At 42.1% G+C, this 8,825-nt stretch overlaps 1 protein-coding gene across 1 annotated transcript; it reads right to left on the bottom strand.

Annotated features, from left to right (window-relative positions):
* Positions 1–3,802, bottom strand: Srsf1 (serine and arginine rich splicing factor 1). The gene is made up of 4 exons (XM_046420537.2): positions 3,466–3,802; positions 2,865–3,049; positions 2,323–2,495; positions 1–2,123 (listed from the first exon to the last, which is right to left on the bottom strand). The coding sequence occupies exons 1-4, from the start codon at positions 3,657–3,659 to the stop codon at positions 1,929–1,931; spliced, it is 747 nt and encodes a 248-aa protein (XP_046276493.1). The 5' UTR covers positions 3,660–3,802; the 3' UTR covers positions 1–1,928.
* Between the last annotated feature and the right edge of the window lie 5,023 nt (positions 3,803–8,825).

The following is an 8,825-nucleotide window of genomic DNA, read 5'->3' as shown; positions in this document are numbered from 1 at the left end:
TAGTTTTTTAAAAAATGTTTATTTTTTTTCAAAGAAAAACGGCAATAGCCAATTGGAACCTACTTATTCTTCAACTCCAATTTTGTTTTCTTTAAATTTAGAAGTGACTTACTGATTTACTATTTTAAACAAACCCCCCCTTTCCCCTTTAAATGTTTACCATCTACTCGTGCTGAATCCTTCCAAGGAGATTGCTCCAGCGTATATCTCCAGGTCCTCGCTTTGCTCCTTTTACCAAAAAATGCAAAACACAATTCCATCGTGCATCTTAAGGGCTCCAATCGTCAAAAATAGGAAAAAAAAAAACCTTTGGAATAGCCAATTAAGTTGAATAAAAAAATCCACACGAATACGGTTTGGTTGGGGCAGGAATCCACTCCTATGTTCCTGGTAATCTGATCCCGCTCCATGAATCCTTGTAATTCATCCTCCCTATCCTATCCACATTATGATTTGAATCCAATGATCCAGCTCCAAGGATTGGGATCCAGTGAGCCCTCTCCAATCCAAACCTTTATAACCAGCAAAACCAAAAAAGAGGAGGCAAAATGTTAGATACTGTAATCAAAAAAGGTTTCTGGGGAATGATGAGTTATGTCTGTCATCAGTTTAACAGATGTACATCAATAACTATCAAATTCCCCAAAACAAGTTTCTGAATGGTGTTCAGATAAATTTTAGAAACTTAATCATCATAGAGACTAATTGGAAGAAGCATTTATATTTACAGTTCAACTGATAATGCCAACACTTGTTACTGTACAGCGTATTACAGGTTTTGTGGTTGCAAAAAGTTATGTAGTTGAAAAGTTTAATGATATTGTTACCCACCTAAACTAAACTAAATCTAACGCTCCCATCTGCAATTTAATTTGTAAATTAAAGTGTCTTAAACATGAGTCAATTATGAATATTAGTTTAAAGGGGAAGGTGAGACTTAAAAGTATTCCCAACTAGATTATCTACACCAATACATTGGAATTCTATATTTTGCTTTCATTTTGTCTTAAAAAAAATGAAATAGCAACGCTCTTATCAGTCACACAGAGGACATGCAGATTTAGCAGTATTGATATTATACTCTATCTTGTTGGAATTAAAGACACCCTGTACCCACATGTACACCAACAGCAGGTCACACATTAACAGTTGTAACTAAGCACTGTGACAAATTAGCCAGTTCTTCCCACATTAGTCCCTATTAAAACAAAAAAGGGGGGGAAGGGAGCAAAATAAATTGTTACAAAATGGGCGATGTAATTTTGCCACAATTGCCAAGGTTTAAAGAGCAAAGCAATTGTAGCTAAAGATACCTGCATCAGATGTTTGCAAGTTTTAAGATATATATATATATATATAAAATCATTTTTAACCCTTGCCTTTTAGTATAAGGTCAATACTGCCAATTTCATCTGTGACAATAGCACTTGGAGTCATACCATTGCCTCCATTATTGATCTGATCCTCCTCAATCCTCCTTTTGACAATCCTAAAATGATTGAAATGTGCTCCACAATCCTTAATCCAAAGCATTCTTAATCCATCTCTTCAGATATGTCTACAGAAAGACACATGAAAAGCAAGATAAACATAAGAACTTCCCCAGGTGAGATAACCACAAACACCCCCCACATCCCAGTTCACACAAACCAGAGCAGAATAGACATTTACACAATATCACAGTCTGAAGAGCATGGAGAGTTAACTAAATTTAAACAATCCTGTCTATGACATCACTTAAAATACAATTTATCAAAGACATGAGGGGAATGTAGATGTTAGGAGCAAGGGGATATTACACAAGAATGCAATTCAACACTTTAGCCCATTCTGAACAAAACAGTTTGAATTAAAAAATGAAAAGATTGTACTGAATAAAGGAAAACTGTATACAACATGGGTGCTACAAAAAGTGTCACCAATCATCTTTATGTACGAGAGCGAGATCTGCTATGACGGGGAGAATAGCGTGGTGATCCTCTGCTTCTCCTTGGGGAGTAACTGCGACTCCTGCTGTTGCTTCTGCTACGGCTTCTGCTACGACTACGGCTTCGAGATCGAGATCTTCCATAACTTGGACTTCTGGGCCCATCAACTTTAACCCGGATGTAGGCAGTTTCTCCCTATTGGATAGACAGAACTTTCCATTGAAAGATCTAAGCTTTCACCTATCTTCAGGCATGCTGAATGAATACAAAGTAACTAAAACCAGATATCTGGTAATTTAGGTGGACGCCTTTGCCTGAATCCTTACCTTCAAATTCCACTGTTAAGACCACTGTATCCAATCTGGCCAAATAAAAGAATAAGTGTATAACCTACCTCATGAGATCTAAACTTAGTGTTATCCAGTTTTCGAACTGCATAGGTCATATCTTCTTTCCGTACAAACTCCACGACACCAGTGCCATCTCGGTAAACATCAGCATAACATACATCACCTGCCTCACGCATGTGATCCTTTAAATCCTGCCAGCTTCCACTTGGAGGCAGTCCTGAAAAAACGATTTTTCCCCTTAAAACCAATTACCCTAACTTTTACGTTAAAACTTATAACATATATTAGAACAAAGATTACTTAAAAATGCTTAATGATTGTACTTAAGTGATTCCAGGTAAAGAGCTGGTAAGATTCTGAGATCCAGAGTCCAAATTTATTTGTAAAGGATCTTCATATTCTAGAACCGCAACCTAATTTGGGCAAATCACCACCACAGTAATCTTTATTTACTAAATTCACCCAAAAACCGAAATAATTTTAAGGCCCAGAATGAACAAAGAGCAATTGTTATACCGGCCATGCAAAGAAAATATCTTAAGCGATTCCTGTCCCTTCCCAACCCACAAGAGTGACATAAGCTCACCAGAGACAACCACTCTGTTTTCAGAACGCCTAGATGGGGGGCCATAGCGGCCTCGGGGAGCTCCGCCACCTCCACCCCCGCCGCCGCCTCGGCCTGTACCACGGCCGCTTCGAGGAAACTCCACCCGCAGACGGTATCCATCGTAATCATAGCCGTCGCGACCATATACCGCGTCTTCCGCGTCCCTGCATGATCACAGAAGGCAAAAAGGATGAGAAAAGAGACCCGCGGGAAAAAAACTCACTCTGTGGGGAATGAGAGGACCCCGGCACATGCGCACCCACCGTGGAAGAGCCCACATGCGCTGCATAATAGGACCGGCCCCTCCCCCACCCAGAAACACGCTAGGCGCCCGACCACTACACAGTCCTCGGCGCCTCAGTTTCCCGTTCCGGGCCTGCGCGTGAGCTCTGGGGGCGTCCAAGGCACCCAGCCACCAGGGACACCATACCGACTCGGCTCCGTGCTCGACTTCTGCAGGGGCGATATCGTGTCGCCCCAGCCTAAAAGCCCCTCCTTCCCCATTATGTTAAGGCCTCGGAGCCTTTCCCCAACTACTCCGACCTATTTCCTCAAGGCTGCAAGCCCCACGCTGCCTCACCGCGGGTCCTCGAACTCAACGAAGGCGAAGGGCGGTCCTCCACGGCGATTCTTGAGATCGATGTCGCGGATAGCGCCGTATTTGTAAAACACGTCCTCAATGTCCTTGGTCCGGATGTCTGGAGGTAAGTTACCCACGTAGATGCGGCAGTCGTTGTTCCCTGCAGGACCACGAATCACACCACCTCCCGACATGGCGGCGACAAAAAGCGCGGACTCGAGAACAGGCCTTCCCACCAAGCCTAGCGCACGGCAGAACGAGCCCGCAGCGGCACCACGTCTCCCGCGGCCCCTCCAAAATGGCGCCTTTATCAGCTCGGCGCACGGATATGGGGGGAGGGAGGAAGAGAAGCGGGAGGAAGCAGCTATTCGACCTCAATACGCACGCGCAAGAGCGTAACGGGTATCGGCGATACGCTCACGCACGCGCAACGTCACCCTCCGCACGAAGGGGAAAAAGTCCCCCGCGTTCCCGGCTTGCGGAGTGATTGGTTATTGGAATGAGCAGCTGTTTGTTGAAAATTAAATACAGAAGCCTCGTGAAAGGTGTAATTAATCCCCGCCGGATCTTCAAGCAAGCCAGTTTCCCCAGGAGTGGTCCTCTTTGAAAGCCAATCTGCTCTCGGAAAGGCCTAGGTGAAACCTAGCCTGTAATCTCGTCCCACCATGCTTCGCGACATTAACGGCCTTTGGCGGGAAAGGCTCCGGGGGCGGGACAAAAGGGGGAGGGACCGGGCGGTTGCTCCGGAAACCAGGGTATCTTCGGATGTTTCTTCTAGTCCTGCAGCCGGGTTGTAAGTGATTCCATCAAAAGCCCGATCGGAGCCGTACCTTGCCGCCCTTTCTGCGAATAGGTGGTGGTTACTTAGACAAGAGTCCAGTTTAGATTTCTTAAAAAAATACACCGCTGATCCAACTTCGATTCAGAATTTATATGGCTCAGTTCAGCCGTGTTTCTAGTGGCAGTGGGTCGTACCCTGATTAGTCACTGGTGGCACTAACTAATCATACCGCTCTTCAGGACCCCAGACCCTGCTTCTCTCGGTAATTGTTTCTCGTTAATTGCCTGTTGCTTCTCTGCTAGCGCAGAGAAGCTTGGTGAATGCTTGCCCAGTGAGTTGTGCCTGCTGTCTTCCTCTTTTCAAAGAACACATAAAGAAAAGGGTGTGTGTGTGTGAATGAATTCTGAAATTTATTCCTTTTTCAAAGGTTTCCCCCTAAAACTTTTATACAAGGGGATGCAGAAGGATCCTAAGTTCGAGGCCTGCCTCGCAACGTAGCGAGACCCTGTGTCGAAAAATAAAAAAAGAGCTGAAGGTGCAGCTTGGTGGTACACCAAGTGCTCCTGGCCCCAATATGAGGGGAGGAGGGAGAGTGGGGAAAGAAGGAAGGAAGCTTATATACAAGAGTTGTCAAATGAACAACATGGATGTTTGAGAACTGTTACCATGGCACAGAACTGTGATCTTGTTTGCATTCTGGCTTAGGGAAATAAGGACTTTGCCTTTCTTCCAGAAACGTCTGAAATGTGGAATTTTATATGAAATTATGTGTTTGTTTCGTGCAGTGCTGGGATTGGACCCAGGTCCTCCTGCATGAAATTGTGGGATTTTTAAATGTTGGTATAATTAATTAAATTAAAAATAAAATCCTGTAATTTTAAGTATACTAAAACAGATCTGCGCCTTAAGATGATTTTTTCATATTGGTATTTACTTACAACTGCCAGTCTCCCCAAGGATGTGAATCAGATTACAGAGATAACACAAAAAGTTAAAAACTTGATGAAGAATTCAGGAGAAAGGGGAAATGGGGTGGAGGGGATTTGTTAAAATCTTTTGACTTCCTCTATAGAGATGGACTGCAAATTTGACTATTGTTATCCCAGAAGTAATAGTAAAGAAGAGAACATGAGTGTATTCAAAATACAAAGTGACTTTTAAGTTAAATATGTTTTCAGGAGAATATATTTTCTATCCTTTTTTTTTTTTTTTGGTGGGGTGGTGGGGGGTACCTGGGATTGAACTCAGGGGCACTTGACTCAAGTCACTGAGCCACATCCCCAGACTTTTTTTTTTTTTAATAAGACGGTCTCACTAAATTGCTGAGGGCCTCTCTAAGTTACTGAGGCTGGCTTGGAACTCTATCCTCCTGCCTCAGCCTCTTGAGTTTCTGGGATTACAGGTGTGGATGACTGTGCAGGACTCCAAGAAGAACATATTTTCTTAATTCTAAAACTGTTTAAAATGTATTTTGCAATTATATCGCAGTGATGCCAAAATACAGATTCAAATTTGAAATGAGCAGGGATACTTAATATTGGGTCTGGATCCTCAACAGCCCTGTAGAAGCCCTTGGATAATCCCTGAACTCTGTACTGATCTCCAAAATTATATGTATGTGCTGATGTACTTTATCCTGGAAAGAGGATTTGAAATTTTAATCAGCTCTTTAAAGAGATCTATAGATCTCTGAAAGGGACCTTTGAAAATTTTAGGGGAAGGATAGATTATCTACCCTTCAGACCATCCTTAAGTGATATTTATGAAGCTGGACTTTAAAAAAAGGGTGGGGGTGGGGGGGACTGGGGTTGTGGTTCAGTGGTGGAGCACTTGCCTAGCATGTGTGAGGCACTGGGTTGGATTCTAAGCAATGCATATAAATAAACGAATAAGATAAAAAGGTCCATAAAAGAGACACTATTTCAATAATCATTCACTTTCTAGCACTGTCCCATTCAGTTAGTGGCAGAAAAGATGAGATTTTAAAAAACAGTTTTAGCCACTCTTGTGTTGATTCCTTCATTCACCGGTTACTTGCTAGGCACATTTTCTTTTTTTTTTTTTTAATCTTTTAATTGAGATTGGATATCTTCAGACTCCTGTTGATTCATGTTAAATCAATTATAACTGAAGTGATTTAAACGTGCTTTTGATTTGAAGCTATTTTCATTCCAGAAAAATAAAGAGAATCATGAATTCACTGTGATAAATTCTTTTCTAATTTAATGCAATCACTTATTATTTTGTTCACTTCAGAGGGATAACTTTATAATAAATAGGATATTCTTGTTTCTCTATTTGTGTCTCTATTTGAATGTAATGGTAGGATAGGCCCTGGAGTGAACAGTGAGGTCATTTGTGGCAGGAACAGTGGCTCTTTATCAGGGTCTCCCAGGATGGTTTTAGCTTGATAATTATTATAGTTAAGAATGTGATTTTATTGCTATCAGTACCTCAGAGTTGATTAACATGCTTGTAATCCAGCAACTTTGGAGGCAGGAGGATCCAAAGGTCAAGGCCAACTTCGGCAGCTTAATGAGAACCTAAACAACTTAGACCCTGTCTCAAAAAAAAGGCTGGGACCAACCAACCTCAGAAACATAGTGAGGACCTACGCAACTTAGCAAGGCCCTGTCTTAAAAAATAAAAAGGGCTGAGGATGTGATTCAGTGACAAAGCACCCCTGGGTTTTAAAAAAAAAAAAAGTGTTGAAAGCAGATAAACTGGGAATCAGAACAAAATGAGGTGAATCGTTTTGAGGGATATTTTGTTCAGATCATGGAGTGAGGCCCCAAAGCAATATAGCTCTCCAAGACAAAAACTAGTGCTCCGTGCGCAGTCTGGCTGGGCACAATCAGGAGCCACTTGTCAAAAGAAACTAACTTTATTTTTAGAACCACACACAACAAACAAAATAGTCTCTCAGGAAAAACCCTCAGAGCCTCAACTGCCACCACCGGCTTTCCACAAGCCTCTCTCTCCCACACAAGCTTCTCCCCACCTCCCACAATCCTCCTGCTCTTGAGGCCGATTGGATGGGTCACGTGGGCGGAGCCAAAAAAGTCCCCCAATGAGCAGCTCCGTGGTCTGAAAGGGCAGGGAAACAGTCCAATGAGCATCACCGCAGAGGAGCCAATCAGCTAGATGTTGCTGGGGCCGAGGAGCCAATCAGCTAGATGTTGCTGGGGCCGCTGTGAGCCAATCATCAGCTGGCAGCTGGAAGTTTGCTGGGGCCCCTTCGGCTGTGGCTCTCAACATCTCCCCCTCTCTGTTTAAACAACAAGCATGTGGCTTAGGGACCGTGCCTGTTAGGCAGTCCAATTCAACATATGGTCCTTACCCGTCATCGGATGAACTGACCTCTAGGCGTCAGCCTCCTGTCTTAGGTTGGTACCACTGCAATTGGATCATACCCGTCACTGACTACCGGTCCAGCATACAGCCATACTTGTGGATAGGCCTTTGCACCAGTGGGGGGGTGAGGTTCTTTGCCTCACCTCTGTTGGCCCCCAAATTTTAGACCATCACTAGTAGAGGAGGATGCAAAATGCCATGACATTAAGCCAATTGAGGGCTCCTTTGAAAAATTGTACCACCGGTGACACCATCAGCAAAAATACTCCAGCACTACCACAATTCGCTGTACCAACAGATAGTTCACAATGCATACAGGTGAGCTCATAATGTGTCCAGGCAAGTTCTGCAAGCAGTTCAGTGATGGCTATTGTAGAAGCTGTAGATTGGTTTTATCTTTCATTTCACCAGCACTGGGATGAAGATAGGAATTCTGGCAATAATGGCTAAAGAAAAAATTATGTAACATTCCAGAAGGCACTAAAAGAAAACCAATTTTCTTAACAATTTACATTGTCTTCACCGTCACTGGGATGAAGATAGGAATTCTGGCAATAATGGCTAAAGAAAAAATTATGTAACACTACAGAAGGCACTAAAAGAAAACAATTTTCTTAACAATTTACATTATCTTTAAGAGAATTATTAAATATAATGAAAAGGAAAGGTAAAAGTAAACAAACAGATCTGTTAACCTTCTTTTTTGTTTACATATTAAAACAATCCTCAACAGTTGTTTACCCAATTTAAATTAAACCATATAAATCACGTGAAAAAAAAATATTTGGATCCATTTTATCATGAGCGCTCATCATATATGATATATGGACATACGTACATTCAAACATATAACACAAAACACAAGTGTGCACACATAATATAATACATACAACACATAACATTATAGTAAAGGCCTTATAACTTTTTACAGGTGAAATCTCCATTGCAATGTTTAAAAACTCTATAGTCAAAAAATAGAACTGATCAGCAAAACATTAACCTAGGTCTGTATGAGCTCAAAAAACAAAATAGAACTTCATGATATGGCAAAGGGCAATAATAAAATAGATATTGAAAAAAGCATCCTGGTTCTGTTGCAGATGTAAGAATAGCCAAACTGGAGTTTTGGATATCAGTTGTTATGGATTTGAGCCAAATCATCTTCTTTTTGGTCTGTAGAAATCGCTTTAGTTAATCTTTCTGGAATCCAAATCGGCTGCTGTTC

This window comes from Marmota monax, unplaced genomic scaffold (genome assembly GCF_021218885.2).
Source record: "Marmota monax isolate L192 unplaced genomic scaffold, Marmota_monax_Labrador192_F-V1.1 WCK01_AAM20220418_F8-fsc00064, whole genome shotgun sequence".
NCBI classification, from domain to species: Eukaryota; Metazoa; Chordata; class Mammalia; order Rodentia; family Sciuridae; genus Marmota; species Marmota monax.
This window is presented reverse-complemented; position numbering and strand designations above follow the sequence as displayed.

Excerpts from the sequence above, each read along its gene's own strand:
- Srsf1 (XM_046420537.2), bottom strand. The coding sequence starts at position 3,659 with ATGTCGGGAGGTGGTGTGATTCGTGGTCCTGCAGGGAACAACGACTGC. Across the intron at positions 3,050-3,465 it reads GTTGAGTTCGAGGACCCGCG|GGACGCGGAAGACGCGGTAT; the intron begins GTGAGGCAGCGT and ends GTGATCATGCAG. Across the intron at positions 2,124-2,322 it reads CTAAGTTTAGATCTCATGAG|GGAGAAACTGCCTACATCCG; the intron begins GTAGGTTATACA and ends TCTATCCAATAG.